Source organism: Pseudopodoces humilis, chromosome 2, assembly GCF_049639895.1.
Source record: "Pseudopodoces humilis isolate 2021_Gansu_Grassland_sample_001 chromosome 2, ASM4963989v1, whole genome shotgun sequence".
Lineage (NCBI taxonomy): Eukaryota > Metazoa > Chordata > Aves > Passeriformes > Paridae > Pseudopodoces > Pseudopodoces humilis.
The window spans coordinates 58,597,859-58,622,013 of NC_142201.1; the positions used below are offsets into that span (position 1 = coordinate 58,597,859).

The 24,155-nt window shown below is 38.6% G+C and overlaps 1 protein-coding gene across 7 annotated transcripts in view; it reads right to left on the minus strand.

Annotated features, from left to right (window-relative positions):
* Positions 1-606: 606 nt before the first annotated feature.
* Positions 607-24,155, minus strand: part of ELF1 (E74 like ETS transcription factor 1) — an 83,327-nt gene continuing 59,778 nt past the window's right edge. For all 7 annotated transcript variants that reach the window (XM_014250540.2, XM_088051803.1, XM_014250554.2 and 4 more), the window contains 6 exons: positions 19,997-20,104; positions 19,266-19,430; positions 14,362-14,445; positions 11,190-11,382; positions 9,661-10,128; positions 607-2,298 (listed from right to left, as the gene is read on the minus strand). In XM_014250540.2, coding sequence (XP_014106015.1) covers positions 1,686-2,298; positions 9,661-10,128; positions 11,190-11,382; positions 14,362-14,445; positions 19,266-19,430; positions 19,997-20,104 — 1,631 coding nt within the window. In that variant the 3' untranslated portion in view covers positions 607-1,685. The remainder of the gene's footprint in view (positions 2,299-9,660; positions 10,129-11,189; positions 11,383-14,361; positions 14,446-19,265; positions 19,431-19,996; positions 20,105-24,155) is intronic.

Here is a 24,155-nt window from a genome sequence, read left to right on the forward strand (position 1 = left end):
TTCTTCTGTCAAGCAGCAAGACCACTCTCTCTGCCACAATTCTGCTCTTATTAGTTTTTCTAGTACTAGTGCTTGAAGTTATTTTTAACCTTACCTACCAATCAATAAAACTCCAACATTAATTCAGTCATAGAAAGTCATATGCCCTTTCATTTTATATTGATAGAATCATAATACTAGGCATCATATTTATTATTAACTTATCCTCTGCTTAGAAACTGCAACATGCAAGTTTTTGAAGCCCTAATAGTTTGGGCTGTCAGTTGTATCATACAAGCTAGAACAAGCTTTGTGAATTATGTTCAAAATTTTGTGTTTGTCTGTAATGTACTGGGAAGTGATGGAAAAGAAGAAGTTTAAGTCCAGTTCCTGGAATTAGTTCAACCTTCACTTCAGCTACAAAAATATAGATTACTGCTGTTTCAAAGGATACTGACAGCACACTGTGTTAAAGTCTATTCAGAAGTGATTTGTAAATTGCTTGTGTTCCACCACAGACCCACACTGACTAATCACATTGTCCTGTTTCTCACTATATTTTAGTTATTTATGATAATTGTCAAAACATTATAATAATAAAAATCATTTCAAAGTAAATACAAAAAATATTTTTGCATTTGATTTATTTTCATAATAAACCAATTAAAAATACAAAAGAAGGACCCATGGTTCAATGGGCTCCATCATTTAAAAATTTGTCTTTAAATACAAAGTCACTCAGTAATATGAATACATATAACATTAGACCTCTAAACATAACGATCTTATTGATCTTATTTGCATCTATCAAAAATTTGTATGGAAAAAAATTAGCTGAAAAAACTTCCCTGCAACATTGAATATACAGTATTTACAATCAAAACCAAGAACTCTTAGCAGTATTAATCTCCAAAAACCTGCATAAATTGTATATATTTAATTTCCCTCCCCCCTTACAAAATAATCTGAAGTAGAAAGCAAGATTGTTAAGCTTCATAGTTGCAAAATGGCATGAAACATTTGCACCTGTAGTGATGCCGTTAGCTTCTGTAATTAAATATATCTGATGTTTTCATATAAAATATAGACATGGCATTGTCCATTACTGGAATATATGTTTCGAGTACTCTCAATAGGAGTGTATATTCAATTTTGCATGCACAAGAGCTTGTGCTGCAAAAAATGCAAGAGGATACCTGGTTATCAAAGTCTAAAACTGATGTCATTCACTGATATGAAACAGATACTCGATCATAAAAATTCAAACACATGGAATGAAACTGTCTTACTAAAACTAACTGCTGCTTCCAAAGGTGATACACATACAGATTAAACAGAAAAGGTTATAATAACATTACTGCAATGTAAATCGGCAACAGACTGACAACAAAATAATAGAGAAATTTGAAACTTTGGCCAACAACCTCAGGAGAAAGTCTTCATAGCATAGAAAGCATGTTCCTTCATGCCTGTACTTTGAAAAATGAGTAATATATAATTTTATTTATATGATAACATTTAACAATTAACAGAAAATCAAAATCCATCCTAAAGCATGAATTCTAAGAATTAACTGCAGAAATTAAGTAGCTTTGCAACATCATGCTTCAGAATCAAATCATATATACATAACTGAAAAGGTCCCATCACATTTATGAAAATAATCATCCACAGGGTCTTTTAATTTTTTTTTAATTATTTAATTATCAATACGAATTGGGTTCCAATGGCTCATTTTCTTGCTTCACTTGCACGTTAGATGGGAAATTATTTGAACTGGACACTACCATCACAAATGGTTGCTGCTGGATTCTCTGCTCCGACTGCTCAGTATCTTCTACTTTGTCACTCTCCTCCTTTTCCTCTTCTTGTAGGCCAACCTGCTTCGTGTCTGGTGCTTTAATGACTGAAGTGATCACCGTGCCCGATGGCTGAGACACCACCTGTGAGCTGCTGGGCGAGAACGTCACCACAGGGGTGGTGGCACTGAAGGATGGAGATGAGGCCATGTTGACTGTTCCATTGCAAATTGTCTGCACGCTGCTGGTGAGCACCTGCTGAACTTGTGCTGGGCTCAGCACAATCGAGGAAGGAGGTGAGACTGGCTTCTGAGACTGTAGCATGATATTTTCTTTAAGAACCGTCATGGGCTGGGAAGAAGGAATGGCTTGTAAAATGAATTTCTGTGCTGCTGGTACTGAGGCTGGATCTGTGCTGGCTATCACTGTAGTAAGAGGCACTGTCTGGAGTGTTACAGTATGCAGCTGCTGATTTCCAGGAGAAACAACCACTGGAACCTGGGTTGGAGTCTGTAAAGTCCTGGTAAGGTTAGAGAAGATTATTGGGTCAGAACACTTCCATGCTGCATCTTGAAAAAAATAATTATAGATTTACAACAGAAAAAACAGTTGGGATCAAAAACATTTAATTTACCCAACATTTCCAAAACAGGTAGCAGAATCTCTCCTAATAAAACAAGAACTGGACCTGACCCCTGAATTCAGCAAGACAGTTCCCAAAGTAAAGGTACCCTGCATGAACAATACTGCCAATGCTGAACAGCCTACCTTTGAAACATTCAGTTGGTTCATCAGGAAACCTGGGAATCACATCCAAGACCTTCATCTCAAGCATTGACCAATATCAAAAGCACAACCCACTAGACATCTGCCATCAGTTTCAAAAATTACGCCAAGTAATTAATAAATCATAAGCCTAAATAATTCATAAGTCAGGCCTTAAGATTGCCCTGACATCCACATATACATTTAACTATATTCAAAAGTATCCACATGGTAGCAATAGCAAGTAGTAGTGTCTGGGCACAACCTTGCCACATTCACAGGACACAGCCTTCTCTGTCTGCCAGGCTCACACACACCTTCTGGTAAAACAACTGATCAGAACCTGCTTCAAAAACATAATTTTAAGTTAGGGTGATTCCATCAGTTGCAGGCTAACAGACTTGGGTACCACATTACTGTCAATAGATGTAGAGCTGTGGGGACATTAGAGGATTAAAGGCTGTATTGCTGCAGTACACAGTGCTGACTAAAATGTGGAAACATGCTCCAGTCACACAAATTAAAGCAAAAGAAAACAAAAACCTCAGAAAACATAAATGGTTACCAGGGGAAGGAGAGAGGAAGGGATGGAAGGGTAACTGCCACAGCTTGTGGCATCAAAAAAGCATCAAAAGTATCAGAATAGATACCAAGCCACTTTTTTAATCCATGAGGAAATTTACCTGAGTTTGAAGGATTATGGATGACTCAATAGCTGCAATTTTGAAAGCAGGGGCTGAATCTGCTAACCTGTGCTGGTATGCCCTCCAAGAATTACCTTGAAGCTACTTCCTTGTTCTGTTGTTGTTTTGTAAAAATAAAAGCTGCTAGCTGCCAAGTGGCTTTGAAGGATAAACTCAAAATGTGTGAACTGCATCTAATCAATGCAGGTATCTATCTGTAAAGCACCAGGAGCAACAGCTCTGAGAGACATTTGTCTCAGCACACTCTAGTATCTGAATATTAATCTTAAGCCATTTTATTTCTCTTGAAAGGCAGTCCCATGCCTTTTACTCCAGATGTGTTGTCTTCTCCATCAGCCAAAATACCAATATATGATACACACATGTATCAACCTGTTCATACACACACAGTGGGAACTTACTATGAGGGAAGCATGCAGCAGGTATCTGTACAAGAATATTTATTTATGCTAATAGTGGCCAAGCAAAACATTTGTCTTAATTGTTAAACCTGATTACTAACTAAAAATCTATCTGCCTAAACAATTTGCCTTAAATACTATTGGAAAAGATACAGCTTGGTTAATAATTTTGTCTGTTTTACAAAAAAAAAGTACACAATAATTAAGGCAATTTATTAACATTGTGCTACACTATTCTAGGTGCTTTTAAGTCTATATTTTGCTGTTTCTGAATTTCACTGGCATTTTGCTAACAGCCTTTCTTCTCTAAGGTACAAATCTTTTGGGTGATTATTTTAAGAGTTGCTGCTGAGGTTTCAAAAAGAACAAGAATATTGAGCAACAGTGATGGAAAGGAAATGCTGCCATAAAACAATCTGATTACAACTGAGAAAAGAATGACAAGAATTCTGAAGTCATTTTAGCTTGGCAGAAAATGATCATGTATTTGTTAGGCCATTTTTTAGCGTTAATGGCCTAGAATTGTGCAAGATCTTATTAGCTCATCAAGAGGTAAATAGTGACCGGCAAGAAAAACAAGTTTATTTATGGTAATTTATGTTAAATTTATGATATGGAGAAGATACCAAAAATACTGAGGCAAGCCAAGGTAAACCAAGCATTTCACAGCACAGTAATAAAATGAAACAAAGCAATGTTACGAAATACAGAAAGAGAGGCAAGAGAGGACAGAGGCAGAGGACTCAGTGCTCAAGGTGTCTTTTTTACTGAACCACAAAGTCTAACAGTCTTCTTTCCAGAATTCTTCAAAACTGCACAGTTACCAGAATTTAAACTCAGGAACTTTGCTACTAACAGACCTGCAGAAGGTCCACCTCTTTCAGCAGTGCCAAAGACACGGAAAAAGAGCTCCTATGGATATCTTCGTATTGTGTAGAAAAAAAATTAATCTGATTAAATGACACTATAGTCCTTTCTGTCAATAAGCAGCTGCCTTCTTGAATATCTCAGAAATTAAATCAGAAGTGGGCTTAAGAAAAGGTCTTCTTCAGGTGCAGGAAAATCAAAATGTTTGGCTATAACCTAAGTCTTTGCTGTGATAGAAGTTGTCCATATTGGAAATGTGTTCTGAGAAACACTCCCTGTTGTAAGCTAAATCACAGTTTCTTGTGGAAGCTCACTGAGACCACATCAGCCTATTTCTGCACCTCCCTCAGGAAGGACATTTTTCCTCAGCAACCTGAAACCTGGATTGCAGTCAAGCCTTCACTTAAGAGATTACAGAGCTGAGCTCTTTGTAACAGTCCCATTTCCCTTCCTTTGGGGAAGGCTATGGCAGCAGTGAGCCAGATCCAACAATACCTACTAGTCAGTGTGCTGGAGAGCTTTTAAAACTGCAGGCTTACATTTGGAACACTGACAGAAGACTGCTGGCTAAAGACAAACAGAAGCAAAGCACATGCACTGATGGTGGCAAATCAAGGGAAGGTCTTCAGAAGTTGTTTCTGGTTATCTGCAAGTCCTCAGCTGCTGTTGTCATCTTTTGCCCATGTTCCCCATCAAGTCCCAGGGAGCCCTTTACCAAGACTTACACCTGTGATGGTTTTTATTCAGGAGACCTACCTATAGAAATGGCACAGGAGTGATGAGCTGCCAACTGACATAATGCAGATGGGACTCTTGCTCTTATTCAAGAAAAAGGGACTGAAATTGGATGGTCAATGCAAAATCTCAGTTGGACAGTGCCAGACTGGTTCTCTGTCTGTGGGGTTATGTGAGCTTAAGCAAAAACCAATAGAGATAGGGTGTGAAGGATGATTACAGAAAATAATGGTGACATTCACTGTGCAACTTATGCAAGACAATGTCTATATAAAGTATGAGATGAAGACACTTCATTTGAAATAGCAGCTGTAATCACATTTTCATAGTTTATAAACTCCTGCTAGACAATTTTATTTTTTTTTCAGCATCAGCATTGCTGCAGTCAGACCACCAAAGCATCACAGCCTGGACACAGAAACAGAATTTGGAACAACAGCAGAAAGCATGTGTTTGCTTGGGTACACGTGACCTTCAAAGGCAATTGACTGTGTTTACTGGGACCAATACATGATGTTGGTGAATTCTTGGCTTCATCACTGTTACACAGAATGCTCATGCCCTGAAAAAACATGGTTCATGTTCAGCTCCTTCCTCCTCCCCTTGAATCAGGATCCTGACACTGCAATGTGTACTTGTATCACCTTCAGAAGTAATTTTCTACCTTGAAGGTTGCAAAAAGATCAAGACAAAAACTGTGGCTGATTCATCATGTCAAGGTTCTCCCGTTCAGAAGTGAACACAGAGAGCATATTCCATTGATCCTCTGTGCTCTGTATTAGCTTTCTCCCAGCTACAAAACTGAGTCAGGATTCTGGTCTTCTAATGTTCTCTGTCCAAGCTATCAAAATGACAACTTGCAAGTGCAGAAAAGAAACAGTAAACTGAATTTTGACAGAAACAGATTAAAGCCTGAAATGTGCTGAAACATTGCACAGGGCCTGTCAGAAGTCAGCTAATTGCAAGTTTCTTGGTATATGGATCTGCCAGCTAGAAGGTTCAGCCATGTCCCATATAGCCAATAAGAGAGACAGGCATATAACATAAAATTACTCCCTATATGATATTCTCTGAACTGAAAGTAACATAAGAATCTCTTTTCACTCCATCTTAAATCACTGCTACTCTAGATTAAAGGTAAATGAAAATGCATCTGTCTTTATCTGCAGTCTTCATCATTTAAGGGAGAAATTTACTTGTCCAAACATGGACAAGCCTTGTAGGATGCCCTAGGCAAGGTAAGTCGCTACCCCAACAGGAGAGGTGCACTTTCTGCAGCAACAGAAAAGATGCCCTTTAATGCTCATAATGAGCCAATGTACACATAGATGAATACCAGGCTAGTGCCTCCTAATTTCAAGGCAAAAAGCAATTACTCCAATGATCCAGGTATTCTGGTTAACCTATATCAGTTATTCTGCTTTAAGCAGAATAATTTTACAGGCACAAAACTCATAGAAACTTTTTCTTCCTCATAAAAGGTGGCTCATCAGACAAAGTAAGCAATAAAATGCTCATCCAGAGAGGCATTTTTGGTTTTATCTTCTCATTGGAAATGTGGTACCAAACTCAGCTCTCAGTTGCATGACTGGAGTCTGCAGTTACTGTGCCTGCACATACCTAGCCAGAACAGTTAGACCTGCAGAACAGCAGGGTGTTTACAATTCTGAATATTCCCACTGGGGATACCAGATGTTTTCCTCAGTCAGCAAAACCCAATTTGCTTGACCTGACCCTGCTCCTGCCCTGTTTCCCAAGCCTCAGTTAGCACATCACAGCCTTTCTGTTTAAGCACTGGGGCTGAAGAAGACTTTTATCCTTTGTAAGTAACACTTCTTGTCTTCTTTTCATAGAGCAGCACTAAAACTTGTCCAAAAAGCACATCAAAAGCCATCCAAAAGCCAAGGCCTTTCCACTTCAAGAGTAAGATACAAGCTTTGTGCAGCTATAAATGAAGTCAATGCCTGTTTTGTGAAGAGCCAACCACAGATTTACATTGACATGCCCATTCCTTTGAGAAATGCTAGGAGGCCTTGGGGAACTTGAGCCTTGGGCTGCAACACTCTCCCAGTGATGCTTTGGAAGTGGTCTGTACCAGGCAGTGCTGCCTAGTACAGGTCAGGGATGATGACACAAGCACTTCACAACAATCTTCAAATATGATTCTTTTACCAAGTCACTTAGCAGAGAAGATGCACGTTCAAACATTCTCTGAAGACTGTGGTTAAGTGTTAAGAAACCAATTGTTTTGACCTCAAAGATGCTCAATAATTTCTCTATTATTTTTTTCTTCTCACAACAGAACAGAAGCAAATTGCTGCAGAAGGGAAAACATTTATTTCCATGAAGAAGATGGGTGAACTTTTACATGAGTAAAACTTCAGAAATTAAACTGCATAAGACAAATTATATGGGTTCAAGATGTTCATGCTTCAAGGCAGAACCCAACCATCAACCATCAGAAAACCTTTTGAGGATCATTACCAGATCCTTGTTGCTGTTTTGCCAAAATGATCTTGACTATTTACATGCCCCAGCCACTGAACAGCAACTGGCAACAAAAGCTGCTATTTGTCCTCATGCTTCCCACAGTATAAAGTGACTCCAACCACAACCCCACAGAGTGTGTGCATACATTAGAAGGTTTGAAAGTTCTTAGTCTACAATGGCAGTCATATCATTGTATACCATATACATATAGATATATATATATACACATATATATATATATACAATATAAATGTACATACCAGGTACATTTTCAAATCATGCAAACTATTGATTTCAGGGCTTATGGAAGCCCTGCTGCAGCAATTCAGAATGTGTATACAAACACATTCATCTGCCGAAGATTTACAACTGTTTGAACAAACTTTTGTTTCAGCCTTATTATAAAACAAGACCTAAAACATATGCTCTGAACTATGTTAAATGTGTCATTCTACCTCAACTAACTATCTGAAGCTTGCCCTTTGAAGCTGAGCAGAAATATATCTGTCATAAATTGTATTTGAGAACCTGGCATGGGCACTGTCTACTGCACAGGAGACATTGGCACCTAATTTGCAGCTTGTCCCAACCTAGTTAAAAGCACACCAAAAATGTCTGGATTGTAGTTTGTATTTTCACTCTAACTGCTCAGACCCTTTAGTATAAACTTTCTTAATCAGCAGTACTTCTATACCATTCTGAAAAGGTTTGATGCTTCTTTTTTAACTCCTTCACTTTGTCATCTTGGCTAAGTACAGCTGGAGACTTCATGGAATAATGTTCTGGTTAAAAACAATGGATGAGAACCAACGTAATACAGAACTCTAAGGATTTAAGGCTTCTGTTTCATTTGAACTTCACACATGTATCATCTCTACTATTTTTCCCCTTAGCTTATTACCCAAGGTCTGACCGGGAGATACTGTAATGCAATAATTGGATGTCATAATGTCACTGAATAGTTTTCCAAATGTTAGGCTGGACTTCTTGCCTGCCTTAAGTCTTACAGATACTTCTGTTATTGTTGTTACCATTCCTCATACCATCTATATTACTGATATTGTTGGTCATCCATAATTTAGTGTAGGTCTAGCCTGAAGCTATTTAACTCTGCAAATTGCTGAACTTTCCCACTATTCATGTTTAGTATTATTGTTCTGCTGACTTTTATGGTTTGGTATAGCCTCAATTATGTCTGTACTACTTTACTATATTGCCCTTGTCCATTTTTACAAGTAAATCCTGCTATTAAGGGGTAGGTGCAAAAGAGTCATGATGCTTAAGTGCTGTGTAGTGTTAGCTGACTCACAAATTAAGCATGGAAGCATGACTGTCTCCCAAATGTCTGCAGATGCACAGCTCCCAAAGGACTGTTCTGTTAATTGTTTCCCAAAATCAGAAGAACTGGTTCTTGTAACAGCAACAAAATGCTAGAGCAGGTAATATGGAGCTTTTCCTTATAACTGGGGACAATACAAAAGATGCAAAAGATGACAAAAATTCTTACAAAGAAAAATAATTTTGAAGGTATCATACAGACCTACCATGTAAAATTCAAAAGCAAAGACACCAGTGTAAAAACAGACATGAAAACATAGCTTCTACTGTGGGACAGAACTGACCATGTCAATTTTAAAGAGAAGTTGTGTATTTTTACTTTCTAAATGATATGCATCAGGCCTAACACCATGGAAAAGATGAGCTTCCCTTCACCCCAGGCAGTACACTTATGTGTGTACCTATCATATTATGCTGTAATTAACTTCAAATTCCTAGGATGTGCCACAAAGACATCATTTCACTTCAATCAAACTGGAAGACTAGCATTTCTTGGAAGTAAAACAAAGAATCAAGTATATCTAGCCATCATCCAGTGAATTTACTATTATTCAAATATTTATTTTCTGTACATTTTCTTACCTTATATTCTGAACTGAGGAATTTAACGACTCATCTGGAACATTACTGGTTACAGCTGCTTGTCCTTCTGTGAGGGGCTGCAATGGCTGCATTACATGAACTGTCCGAAAAAGCTGAGTGGGTTGTACTGGCTGTGGAGATTGCATTGTCCTCAAAACTTCAGAAGTCAAGCCAGGTGTCTGCTGCTGTACAACTTCTACTTGCTCCTTCAGCTTAGCAGGCTTTGAGTTTCCTGTTTTTACCACTGAGGTTGATCCTCCCTTTGTTCCTGCATTTGCAGACGCTCTAGTTCTGCTTGATTGGTTTCTGTTGGCCACAGCAGGTGAGAGCAGAGTTGAATCTGATGATTCAGTGCTAGGGCTCGCATCTTCATCATCAATATAGATGAGATCTTTTGGCATGTCTTTAAATTGATATACCAGGCGCTGACCTTCTACTTTAGCAAGGATTCCTCTTTGGTAATAGTATCTGTTTAAAGTGCATCCACATCAAGTTACACAGGTTTTTTGCCAAAAACAAAACCAAACAACCAAACTCCCAGAAAATAAACACAGCACCAGCAAATCAAAAAAATTTTGTGTCTAGTTTCTTCATTATAAAAAATGGCCAATTTAATAGTGTATTTTTTTCCCCTCAAACAACTCTTTTTTTACTGATATTTCATGCCACCTTTTAACTTCAAACATAGATAACTCTGAGGAGAGAGAGGACTCAGTGACTTGGCAGATCTGCTATTAACTCACACTTTTTACAAAGTTGCACAAAACTTTCAATTCTCCTTTTGACTCCTACAGTTCTTCCAATTATCAGAATTTGTGTTTATTCACCAGTGAGCACAGGCAGACATTTTCGCTACAACAAAGTGAAGGGAACAGGACAGGAGGGTACTGTTTCTGTTATATTTACAAACTAGTAGGACAACTTGAAATTATGCACACCAAGGTGAAGGGAAATGAAATGCATGCAGCTCAGTTGGACAATTATCAGTCAGCTGCTAAGACTGAAGCTCCATGGTTGTCTACTTATTTTGCACACATTTTGTGTATGAGAAAACTCCCAGCCTGACAGGCAGTGGCACATAATTCCATGTTTTAGAACTGTATGTACACAAAAGTTCAGAGAAGTGAAGCCAGAACTGAATTCTAAAACTGTATTTTCACTGGAGATGGAATCATATGCAACAAGTAGAAATAATTTGATGAAAACACATGAATGTTGGTGATTTTTTAGAAAAGATTCAAATTTTATATAAAAGATTTGCCCCAGTTGAAATCTTTAGCCTCTTACTTAAGTCTGTGTCTGACTGTGAAGATATAGTTTTGCAGCAGTACTGAAAAACGCCTATGCCGAAACTGAAGGTGACTTATTTGAAATTGAGGTTAGTGAGGGTTACTTTTAGTTAGCTAAGTTATTTTGCTGAAATAACATTTTCATTTCCCAAACTAACAGAATACTAGATTTTTCTGTTATTCAAATTAGATGAGACATTTAATGGAACAAAAACAGTCTACTATTAAAAATGCACATACCTGAGAGCTCTACCCATTGTTTCATAATTCATGTCAGGTTTGTTTTTGTGTTTTCCCCACAACCTGGACACAGCTTTGGAATCGACCAGTTTGAAAATGCCCTTCTCTCTTTGAGTCCATTTGATATATTTAGGACATGTAGCTTTGTCCTGGAGCAGTGCTAGTAAGAACTCCCAGAGATAAATTGTATTTCCTAGAATAAAAGAATTTCAGAAATGAAAAAAAAAAAAAACCACACCAAAAAACCAGCACCAACAAAAAAGTTACTTGGCCATATTTTATATAATGATGCAAATAATCTTAAAATTAAGAAGTTGGTATCTTTATAAAATACATTATAATATATAATCAAGACTAGGAAATAGTGATGGAAGAGCATGGGAAGGGAAATTATTATAATCCTGTGAGTTATCATAATCTAGGTGTCCAAATACCCCAGCCACTCTGTAATCTACTGCCACTCCATTAGGACCACCAACAGCATTAGTCACCCATGTGCCCATTTCCCTCCTGCCTAATCCAATTACAGAAGCAGTCACTTTACCTTGAAAAGGAACATGTTCAGTTCTATCCCCTAAAAATGCTGGAAATTAAGCTGTTGCTTAAATGCTTTGCTGAATCGAGGTGAGTGTTATAATCCTTTAAAAGGCTAAACAAGATCCTTGCCTTTAACATTGAGATTTATGTGGAACAATCAGTGATATGTGCTGAGGCAGGCAAACCTTCAACAACAAAGTGCAGAAAAAGGTAATTTTTTTTTTAATCCAGTAAATGTTTGTGCTTGCTGGTAGACAATATTCAAATTTCATTTTACAAATAAGCAGGGACAAACACTTCTATATGGAAATCCATCACATCTGTTCAGTGTTTACCACATATAAAGAAAGAGTATTAAAATCACAGATTGTGAATACTTAAAACTAGCACAAAATTTGCATTTTTTTCTTCCAAAACCACATTTAAGGAGTCTAAAATCATACAGCTAATGAGACCCTTTTTCCTGCTTTTTTTAAAGGCTTTTGGTATTTGATGTTCTTTTGGGAATCTGACGCTTCACATAAGCTTCTTAGTTGTTAGTCTGAGAAACCAAGAAAAAACGTGTATCACCTCCCACAAGTAGCTGTGCAAAAACAGCAAGGATAGCATGTGCTGAAGTTTCACAAAAAATGATACCCAGCAGATCAGAAGGTGACAGGATCTCTTTTCAAAGCTTCAATTTAGCCCAGCAGATTTTTTTTCAACTTTAAGAACCATCAATCTGACCTTTTTTTCAATGAGAAAAATTGAAAATCCTGTAATACTATATTATAAAGTACATTTAGCAAATATTCATCAAAATCATCAGCACTGCCAATACAAAAATGTTAGCAGCTCCTTCAGCAGGTGGAAGCTTGAAAAATGAGCATTCCTAGAGAAAAAAACACTGCCTTTGCAACAAATGTCTCCCATCTTACATAAACCAGCCTCCTGGCCCTCAGATACCCCAAAGGCAAAGACAGACTGTTTAGGCAAGACAATGTCAGACAGGAGTGAGAGCATTCCCAGCCATTTACCATCTAATCCAGGGTGCTTTTGTTGTAGTCTAGACTAAAAATGCTCAACTGCATCAAGGGAACCTGAAAATTTGTCACTGCCTATCCACTAAAAATCACTGTGGAGAGGACTGGCTGCAAAAAACAGGTTTGCTTTACTTACAGACAAAATATTTAACCTTCTCTGAGTCACAGCAGAAAAATATGTGGAAAATTAAATTTTCTCTATGCATTGTATCATGTAATTGTATGGAGAGCTTGTAATTTTAGCATACAAGTTCTCCCTAAGTAACAGACAGGCCGCTCTTGTGCTTTTCTAGCTGCTTCCCTGCCATGGATGGCCATATTACTATGTTTTTACATCAATTCTGTTCCTAAAAATGCAAAACAAATGGTTTTCATAACAGGCAGTGGTTTCAGGCAACATGCTCCATTTTACTTCCTTCAGAATTAGCTATTTTGTAACAATGGACAAATGTGAATTATGGCGTATCATCGACAGAAACTGTTAGACTCTTCCTCCTTTTAATTTTGTGGCTAGCTGCTTCCATATTTTCTATGATTTCATTTCAGCACCACTAGAATATTCCTCTGATACTCCTCTCATTTTTACGTAAAAATCGGGTTTTAATTTAAAAAAAAAAGAAGAGACAACAATGCATATTTAAAATTGACAGCATTAACATGTAAAATTATTTATTGATTGCAAACAGGTTTTTCTTCCTGTTATTGCAGAAAATGCCTCTTCCAAAGCAAAAAAAACCCAACATACTCATTTGTCAGAGTAGAGATTTTTCTGACTTCAAGAGTGTGATATTCTTTTGCCACCAGTGTCCAGGACTGGCTGGGCTGCTGTCCTGGCAAGCACTGCATGCATGAGAGCACATCTGTCCCCAGGTGTACCAGCAGGCACTTGTGACACGGGAGGTCACTCAGCTCCCACTGAGTGCAGCACAGCTTGCTGCGGGTGAGAATCAGCCTTCCCTTTAAACACCAGCCTAGGCACGGGGGCAGTGTTGGACCCCATAGCAAAGCAACCCAGCTGCTGACAAAACTCACAGGCACTACTGAACAGCTCAGGCTGAGCAAATGATTTATTGTATCAGTTATGTGGCATTTACTTTTATTTCTACCTTTTAAATACAGAAGGAACGAAAGTACCAAACCCCCAAGTTTTCTGCCCAAGTGTTCAAGCTGTGCTATTACTTTTTTTCAAAATTCAGGACTTGGTAGTTCCTGCTGCCAATTGGCAGCCTTGCTTAGCCTCATGCAGAATTAGACACATACAGATGGAACACATTTTCAAAGATCATCTGTCAAAATAACCACAGCCTAAGAAACATTAATAAAATGCAAAGCACTCCGCAAGACTTCATTCAAAACACAGCAAACTCTGCAGGGATGTTGAAGAGTTTCCAAGAACCCTTTCAACTAAAGTGACAAATACGTTATTCTCCCAAGGAACTGAGTATTTCAACAAGAAAGCTCGTGCTTATCTTTTCCTTGCCTTGAGATGTTAACCACCACTGAACATAAAACCTGTGTTTACATCAGAAATGAACTGGTGCATTTTTTCTTTTTACAGATCACTCAGAAACAATGCTCTCCTAAAAATTCTGGACACAACTATTTTGACTTACCCTTTCCATCTTTGTTTTTCTTTTTCACAGATATGTTTGGAGTTGTAGTAGGGGACTCAGAACGAGATGGTTTTGGTTTCTTCCCTGAAATAAATCACCAGTAAGTCAACTGCAACTTAAGGAAAAAAAAAAAAAAAAAAAAAAAAAAAAAAGAAAGTAAGGAAGAAGAGGGAAGGGGAAGAGGAAGAAGGAAAGGGAAAGGGGAAGGAAAGAGATTTGTTTCTCCAATTTAAAAAAAAAAATCAATTTCTAGTAAGTTGGGAACTTAGTTCTGTGCTGAACCTCTTTTTCTATGGCAGGAGGGACCTCCTATGCTCCTACCATACTTCTAAAAAAAGACTACACTATGCACTTTCCTGAAGTCCATGTAAATTGGAAATTTCTTTGTCTATTCAGGTACTTTTAAGAGCACTTGAAACAGACAAGATGAGAAAAAGAAGCTATTAAGTATGTCTAAGGGCTTAGACAGGAAAAGGTGGATAAAATACAGAGCACTATCATGTTCACTCATTGCCAGAATGGAAGCTAGGGACAAAACAAGCTTGTCTCCTTGTTTAATCTATTGCAAGTGTACACTGACAGCAAACAAACATTTTTTTTCAGTCCTGTTGTCTTTTACACCTTTTCTAGAGTGACTGCAGATAAAGGGAAGTCCCTTGTTTATGAAGATCAGAAGAACCAGTAACAGGCTCTGAAAAACTACCAGTTTTTAAAGTCATAAGCATGGTGGCTCTCTGGTGAGGTAGACTGAAAAGAAGTTACTTAGAACTGATCACAAAAATGAAGGGCACTTGTTTGAAAATGTTGAAAAATTAACTGCCAACACAAAAGGGAACAAAAAAGCTAAGTCACGCTGAAATATTTTTCAATATAAAACCTTGCGCTTATTCTTTTATTAGTTCTCATTCCCTGCAATGGCAGCTTTTACAGGTGATGTAATTAATCAGAAACCTTCAGAACTTCCTTATGTAATAAGAATTTATCTTACCAGGTTTTGCAGTGACCCATTACTACATTGACATTACCTATGTTATTACCTATAATCTTTTAAGAGGTAGAATACAAGCATACACAAGACTCAGAGGAACATCTTTCTAGTTCAGATAGAATACTACCATAGTTAAAAATCTAAAGGAAATTTTCTTTTCTCTCTATTTATTGCATTTCCAAAGAGCTGATGTTCTAAAGAGGCAAGACCAAAAGGTCTGTGCAAGCCCATACACTGTAACTTTCTAGTTTTGGTTTTGTTTTGAGGGGCTGTTTTAGTAAGGAAACAGCTCTGCTGCAGACAGAGAGGGTTTTTCACTAGCTCTGAAAATTTAAAAAAAACAGTGCCAGTCCGCATTATTTCCTTCATCTTAAACTTCCAGTATCTACTGAGAAATCGTAAGAAACTGGCTTAAGCACTCACTTTTTGACATTAGCAGTCTTGTTAAGTCCATCTTTGTACCTTTTCTTTTTTCTGACAGTGCATGGGGGAGGAGAGGCATGGGACAGATAGTTGAGAGAGCTATAGTAAGTAAACTAAACCTGGAGTCCTCCAATTTTCTTGCTTTCATCATTCACAGGATTCATGACTGAGAATGGGACACAAATGACACCCACTGTTTTGGCCAGTAATGCTGTCCTTGATTTGAAAGAAGGTGGGAAAACTTCTGACATTGTTTTCTTCATATATCATGATATGAAAGAATAAAGAACTACTGGAGTACATTTTTAGCAGCTTTTCTCCACTGCAAGTTGCAGAAATGTCTGTTTTACCTAAAATGTCCTAGATGAAGTCACTCGCATGGATGAGCCTCTAACCCACAAGAAGTCCCTCAGAGTAAATTTGGCTAAGTGCTTTCCCCCATTAGAGCTGTGGGAGGACTCTGTTGTCTCATTTCCCCTCTTGAACAGGTGTAAATGTAGCCATTAAGGAGTAGAGAGTATTATTTTGATATCAGTAATTTAGACATTATGTCTAAATGAGTTCAGTTCTTCAAAGGAAATGAAGTGGATAAGAGCTGAATTAGGTCACAACTGAACTGCTCCTAGTACTGATCCCATATAATTTATGCACTTCTGATTAGAGATAACCTAGGCTACTACATGTGAATACGACTGCAAGAGCAATTCTAGGCTCTCTTTCTTCAGCCTAGACTACTTCAGGACTCTATAAGAAGCCCATCCAAAATTAGAAATCCAGTGAAGGATTTGAAACTTGTTTACAGAAATGTGTTGCTGTTACTGCTGTGTATCTGGGCTAGAGATACTTTATTTGGATAGTTTTAGATTACACTGTGAGCTATAATCTCCAGGCACTGACTGATACCATCAAAAACCCAGCTAACAGAGACACATCAGAAATGTTTCCTTTGTTTAAAATAAGATATTTTTTAAAAGAACATTAAGCACTAGCATGCTTCCTCCTTTGCTTCAATACAGCATGAATTTGTTATTTTTCAGACTACATCACTAAATTCCTTTTTAGGAGAGAATTTTACAAAGACGAAGGATAAAAATGTACAAGAGCTAAGCCTTATGTGGGCCTACCATAATTTTGGATAGTTCATTGGATTTACGATTGGTATTTTCACTTTTCTATTTCCATAGCTGTAAAACACTTCAGGTTAGAAATTCTTGCTACAAATTAAGGTGACATTAGGCAGTGAAATGTTCATTCTGATTAAATATTTTATGCTACACCAGAAAACGTAAAATCCATTTTCTTGCATTATATTCAGTGAGTTTCGTTAAAAGTATAATTTATATACAACCAAAATAAATTACTTATACCTAAAATATGATCTACATAACTTATGTGACTACCTGCTGCCAGATACCCTCCACAGGAAACACAAATACAAAGAAGGTATTAATATAGCAAATTTCCAAGTTTCTTTGGCTGACATCCCTTTGTTTTTCCTGTCTTTCTGATCCATTGCTGAACAGCTCAGTGCTCAGACATTCATCATCAGTACAAACATCATGCTGAACACGGGCTTGGAGTTGAACAGATGGGTGGATACGGCTCTCCTGCTGCAGCAATAAGGCCAAAAGGAAAGGAAGTGAAACCACCACATTGCTTCTGGTGAACATTCTCTTGGAGGAGCTCTACTTGGCAGTGCCATTCTGGCGCAGTTAGCTGGCAATGCTCTGCACTGTGAATCCCTCTAAGTTTAGCTAATGGCTTATACATGCTAGAAGTCTATTAAAGAAGTCTATAAAATCTATAGAAATCTTATAAAATCATGAGTGATATGGACAGGGCAAAATGATCACCATCCTTTGCCACACCTCATAACTGACCAAAGGAAAGGAAACAGTGTACTCAAAAAAAAAAAAAAAAAAAGCCCTACAAACAAACAAAGAATACCCCAAAAGAATTCCACCACACACCACACATTATCCTAAAGTGCACTACAAACTTAATAACATTTTGCAGCAATTCTTGTACAACAATGGCTTAAAAATCCCCAGATATTTTGAAGTAATACTTCTACATCACTCAGACCATACCATCTATTTTACAAAGCCTCAAGTTCACTGAAAACTAGTATGTAATGACACACTAAGCTGATGTATCTTTCCTAGCTTTTTTTTTTTTTCTAAAACAAATACACATTTTCTGTCAAGCAACTGGTTTTCTAACCTACAGCAAGGGAGGAGGAAGGAGTGGGAGTAAGCAGAAGCACAAGACAAAAGCATCAAACCAAAGAGGTTAAATGTATGGCAGACAGCAGCTCCCTGTTTTGAACCACACAGTAGCCAACATTTAAAAAGAAGAAGGGAAGAAAAGAACAAACAAAACCCTCCCAATTTAATCCTCTTACAGCTGGTTATCTCACAGTAGTGTGCACAGCCACAGTACTTCCCCAGAAGCACTTTCAAGGCAGCTGCTGGTAAAGCTCTCCTCCACAGTAGTTTCAGTTCAGCTTTCTTAGGGGAATCAGAGACTTGCTGACCCACACCCATTCCTATGAGACCTTGTGACACACATGGGGCTCAGGAGGCTTCACCAAGATCTTCACGGGCCAATATGGTCTCTCTCACACAAAACAATTCCCAACATTTGGAATTAGCATAAAAAGTAGCAGTAAAAATGCACTCCTATTCCACAGGAGTATAGCTGGGTAGCAGAAGCCTTATTCTGGAAGGCTATTACACAGGGGAACCTGTTAAAGTCCTCATATTCTAGGATGAGCCCTAGGATTAGTTCCAGAAACATAAGCTCCTCTGTTTATTTTTCTTTTTATATTAATTTTTTGCAAGGGCATTTAACATCTATATGTACAGCATGACTCTTTTCCTGCAGACACCAGCTTCAGAGCCTCTAATGGGGTCCATGCTGAAGCAGGGTGGGAAAACAGGAGGAGAATGACTGGCTAACAACACTTCATGACTCTTTGGCACAGCACTGACTGCAGTGGAACATCCCTACGCTATGTAAATGTAATCTACTACAAATGTGACTTACTGTAGCATGCAGCTACTAATAATAATAAAAAAATCAGTAATATTTAAGAAAAGGTAAAAATCTCTTCCTATTCTCATCCCATATTCTGAACTGATCAAGTATCTTCAGTTGAAGCTAAGTAAAAGCTAATGAAAGTACTTCTGGATTCGCAACAGCAAAAGCTCCATGGCTTGTATTGCAATTCTGCTCTGAAGAAGAAACTATAAATAGGAAGAAGCACAGATTCCCGTAGGATAAGCCATCGGACTTCTACGACATCATTAGTCTAAGCACCCGTACATGTGCTCACACTAGGAAGGAAGAAAATGCTTTCCCTGTATTTCTGGCTGAGCTCACTCAGTTATTTTGGCTTGACACCCAGAATGGTTCCAGACACCCACAAGGAAGCGACCGTGCCACCCACTACTCTCCTGCTCCACACTGCTGTTCTCCAGTAGCATCTTACCTTTTTTCTTCTTTGGCTGTTCAAATTCTGGTGTCTCTGGTGACTCAGTATAAGGGTCTGGGGCTTGGTGAACTTCCACCACTTCGGGGATCCCATCCAGTGTGACTGACACATGTGTGATAGGAGGCACCATTTCTTCCTCTTCTGTTGCACCAAACATAGTTGCTTAAGGGAAAGGGACAAAAGATGTATTTTCACACAGCCAAAAAATTTTAAAAAGCTGGCTTTAGAGCAAAAATTCAAACATAGAATAAAATCAAACAATGACACTTAAGTCTTTCAGGTGAGAGAAGACTGGTTTATAATTCAATATATGTACTGACAACATTTTACGCAAGCAGAGGCACTACTAAAACAGAACAATTGAATGACAGAACCCACCCCACAAAAAGCACAATTATCTGCTGATCACACATTCATATTTAAGGCAATCTGTAAATGTAAATGTATATTCTTTTATCCAGACAGCATAAACATCAACCAAATAAAACACTGCAATCTAAACCGTCCAACTTCATTCACACTTTCTCTCTGTAATCTTTGACACTTTCCTTTCCTGTTCAGCTCTGGCATAGCAATGAAATCCTTCATTGTATGCAACACTGGATTTCTGATACTCAACCTACGTACATAAAGGCTATCTGGAAATTGCAACCATGCTGCAGTGAATCCCTCCTCCTTTCACAAATAAACCTGGCAAACACAGATTGGATTTTCATGAAAAAACTTACTCATTCTTTTTTCATCCAACATAGGATCAGGGGAGTCCATATTAAGAAGTGCTTCAGCAGCTTCAATTGTTTCCATTGTTTCATCTCCATTATGACAAGATGCTTCAACTAAAAGCAAGGGAGGAAAAAAAAAATCTTAAGAAGCTACAAACTAGACTTAAAGCTTAACATGATATTTATTCCTATTTCAATCCCAGAAAAAAAAAAAAAAGTGATAGAGATGATCTTCTACTAGATGTGTAGGTAGCAACAGATTAGCTGGGGAGAAAATGCACACTGCAATATTTTTTTTTATTTAGTACAGTACATTTTTCAGATTGCATGTATAAACACCCCCAAACAAATCCTTTGTTTCTGCCTCATCTTTCTAACCCCCTCCCTTTGCTGATCAAGCACATGCACTAAAACACAACACCCATGAAACCAAGAAATATCACTACCACAAGCAATATTCCAGAGATTATTATTTAAAAACACAATATTGCTAACTTCTTATGGTGCCCCAATGTTGTATCCACAAAAAATCATGTGGATATGACACTTGAAGACATGATTTAATGGTGAACATGGGGGTGGTTCTGGGTTGACAGTAGGATGTGATGATCTGAGAGATCTTTTCCAACCCTAAAAATTCGGTGGTTCTATGAACAGAAGTGAATTCCATAAATAAGAGATGCCCATCAAAACTATCCAGTCATTTAGTGTGGAGGAGAGACAAGAAAATATTCCACAGGTTCTATTAGAGGCCATGTAATGTAAAGGTGTAGTTGAATCCTAAACCATTCAAATTCATGGGAATTACATGTAGGGCTAACAGTGCAGGCTCCAAGAACACACTGGAAAGCAAACATAAAACATGAAAAGCAATATAGAAGGTTGGGAAGCTTTTGAAAATTTTTGACTTCTAGACAATTTCTCTTTAATCTCACGAGGCAGCCATCAGATAAACCCGAAGCTCCTGAACATTAATTATAATGCTTAAGGTACATGGTAAGATCATCTAGGGGTACACAACAAAAAAATCCAATACAATATCATTTCGCAAAATAACAGCTGTTCCAAGAAGATAATACTGGTTTAACTGGAAGAGGACTTTACCAGATGTTTTTTTCAAAATAACTGTTGCATGAAAAATAACATAGATGGCAGTTCCTGGTACCATAAACTTTTAAAATTGTTTAATGCATCCTTTTAGAAATTACTGTTTGTCGAATAGAAATGATTGGGCCGGACTTCCTTATCCTTTGACATGAATTTCATGCAACTTTGGGGAATTCACTTGCATCTATCAAAATGATAAAAAGAGCTGCATAAATATTCCCCTCCCTAGGATACCAACAAACCTCCGTTACTTTTGCAGGCTTTACACCTCTCTCTCTCCCTATTAGGCTTTGAGGAATTTTGGGTGGGGCAGTCACATTAATAAACAAAACCAAACAAAAAAACCACACTGACTAACAGAGCAAGCAAACATACACATTAAAATACAATGTAATGACATTGGAATATTTCTGCACACAAAAGCAAGTTTATAACTTATAGAATTTCTCTATTTTAACCTTAAAAATATCACAGCAACAACAAAGCAACCACTTAAATTAGCACTAAGCAATTGCATCATTAAAAAAACAACCAAACAAAATCCCCTAGTTTCATCCCAGATGTTTACAGCTTCAGCAACTGTATCATTATGAGAGGGTAAAGATGAACACTGGCATCCACTAGCTGGACCTTCCACCAGCTGTGATTTACAGAAGCCTCCTTACCTTCTGAGTTTTTCCTTGAGCCTCTAGTGTAAGAGGCTCAGGCTAATACAGAATAAAGTAGACAGGTGCTGGGAACCCCTGATCCACACAGAAACTCACCCTTTTTCTACAGGACCACCTCCACCCTATATCTGGCAAAGACATTCAGACAGTTAAGGATCTGCACCTTCTGGCTGACATCTCCAAACAGTCTTAAAAGATGAGTAACACAGAGCTGGGGAGGAGGATAGCATGAAGAGAAGGTGAGTATGGACTAAGGTCCTGACCTTGGATGCAGGACAGGGCAGCAAATCGCTGACAATTTTGTCAGGCAGCTGACAGGCTCAGGAGCTCAGAGCCAGGGCATCTCAGCCCCAAAAGCCACACAGCATCCCTAGGGAATGCCTGCCCATCAGAAAGGAAAAGAGAGAGCATACCCATCCCATTCAGTCTGTGGCCATGTACACTCTTGGACTAGTGCTGGTGACTTGATGCTTATGGTTCTAAGCTTTAGCTGGATGAGAACTTCCCATATCATCTACCAGCATTATCAAGACGTCAAGCAGGATGTCACATCATACAAATATAAATAAATGTGCACAGCACTGCCAAAGCAGCTGTTCTCAGTTACTGACATTGTTTGAGTGGACAGGAATGTTAGCCTGCCACAATCCAGCTCAGTCAAAGTCATGGAGCATGGCTGGCTTATCATGTACAATTTTAAAGCCAGCAGTGGTACTCCCAGGTTCTTAGTTCTGCAGGCAGGGAGGAGAGAGCTGCTGCTGTCTGCTCTTCCCTCAGAGAGGGCTGCAGGAGGATCCAACCCACTTGCTGACTTTTGAGTACTAAGGTGATGGAGCAGAGCCAATTCTTCACTCAGAACAATAGCAGGTGAGGAAGAGGCTACCAGCTTTACATCACTGTTATGCCATATGGCTAGAAGTTTACCATCCCTACCCAAGACTAATGAAAGGAATTTATAATAGCCATATTAATAATGTAAACATAGAAATTAATATGATTTGCTGCTCAGAAAAATAAAAGCATGTTAAGGAAACTTCCCAGTCTGACCACCCACGAGACTCCCTGGCAGTGACATCCCAAGGACAGAGACTGCCACTGCTGGGTCAAAGCCCCTCCACAGTGGGCAGCTCCCGTGACTGACGTGTCCCCCTTGGCTCCCCACACACCCACTCCACAGTCAGACCAGGTTTCCCACAGCAGATTCTCAGATGTCTCGTTCCATAAAGCCATTTATTCACCGCACAGTAACACAGGAACAGCTCACGCTGGTGACCCCAGCCAAAGAACCCCTGGGCTTTTATAGCCTCAGAGTCCATCCACAGGCAGATCTACCTCTTCCCCTCTGTGTCCATCCACCCCCTGCCGCTGCTGTCACCTGTCTTCTCCTTTCTTATCCAAAAGGCCAGCAATTCTGGGCTTCTACAGTCTCTCTCACTGTTCATTGCCTGCTTGGCCCTGGTAGTATTATCCCAAACGTTGGCAGTTCACAGCCTCTTGTGTCTGGCTCCCACCCTGAGCTCAGTCTGCATCTCACTCTGTAGTTTACCAGCAGAGCTACCTGAACCAGAGAACCTGAATTCCTCTACACGAAGCAGCACTATCTTTCTATCCACAAACATAGGATGGCAAAATTAAGTTTCTTAACCACTTCAATGCTCTTGCCAACACCCTTCAAGCATCTTCCGAGAAGATGACTTCACAGAGTGGTTTAAGACAAGCTAATATTTCCCTGTTGCTGAAAGAACCAAGGGTTATGGTTTTCCCTCCCATCTCTGCCCCTGGTTCATGACCCAAACTTCTGTCACTTAACACATGCCAGGCTTCAGGCTTTTTTGATCACATAGTGAGACAACCAAAATTTATAAAATGTCTGAGAAAAGGTTTTGGGGGTATTCTGGGTTAGCAAGTTGAATTACAAGAACTCTAGAGCTAATACAAACAAGGTGTGGGGCACCTCAAAGAAAAAGTGAAAGACCACCTCTTTGTCCATTTAAGAGCAAGATGTTCATTTGCATCCTTCAACATGAGACAGTGCTCAAGGATAACCAGCTTAGCTACCAAAGGCAAGCGTGTGTCTCTTATTTTAGCTTTTCTGTAATGCTGCAGAATGGTATTCCAATCACTGGATGTTATGATACAGTCCCAGTTGTTAGAAGAACTGGAATTAAATGGCTTATTTTTTCCTCCTTGCCAAAGTCAGAGCTGAAAAAATGGGGCAGCAGGGAGTGTCATTTCTGCAAAGTATCAGGTTTTAAATGTTATCTGAAATAGAAGCTTTTAAAAAACAAATGAAAATAGGGGGAGGGGGAAGAAAAATGTGGAAGAAAAAAATGAAAAATGAAAAAGGGAAAAAGAGACAGGGAAGAAAAAATGGGTAAGAAAAAAAGGAA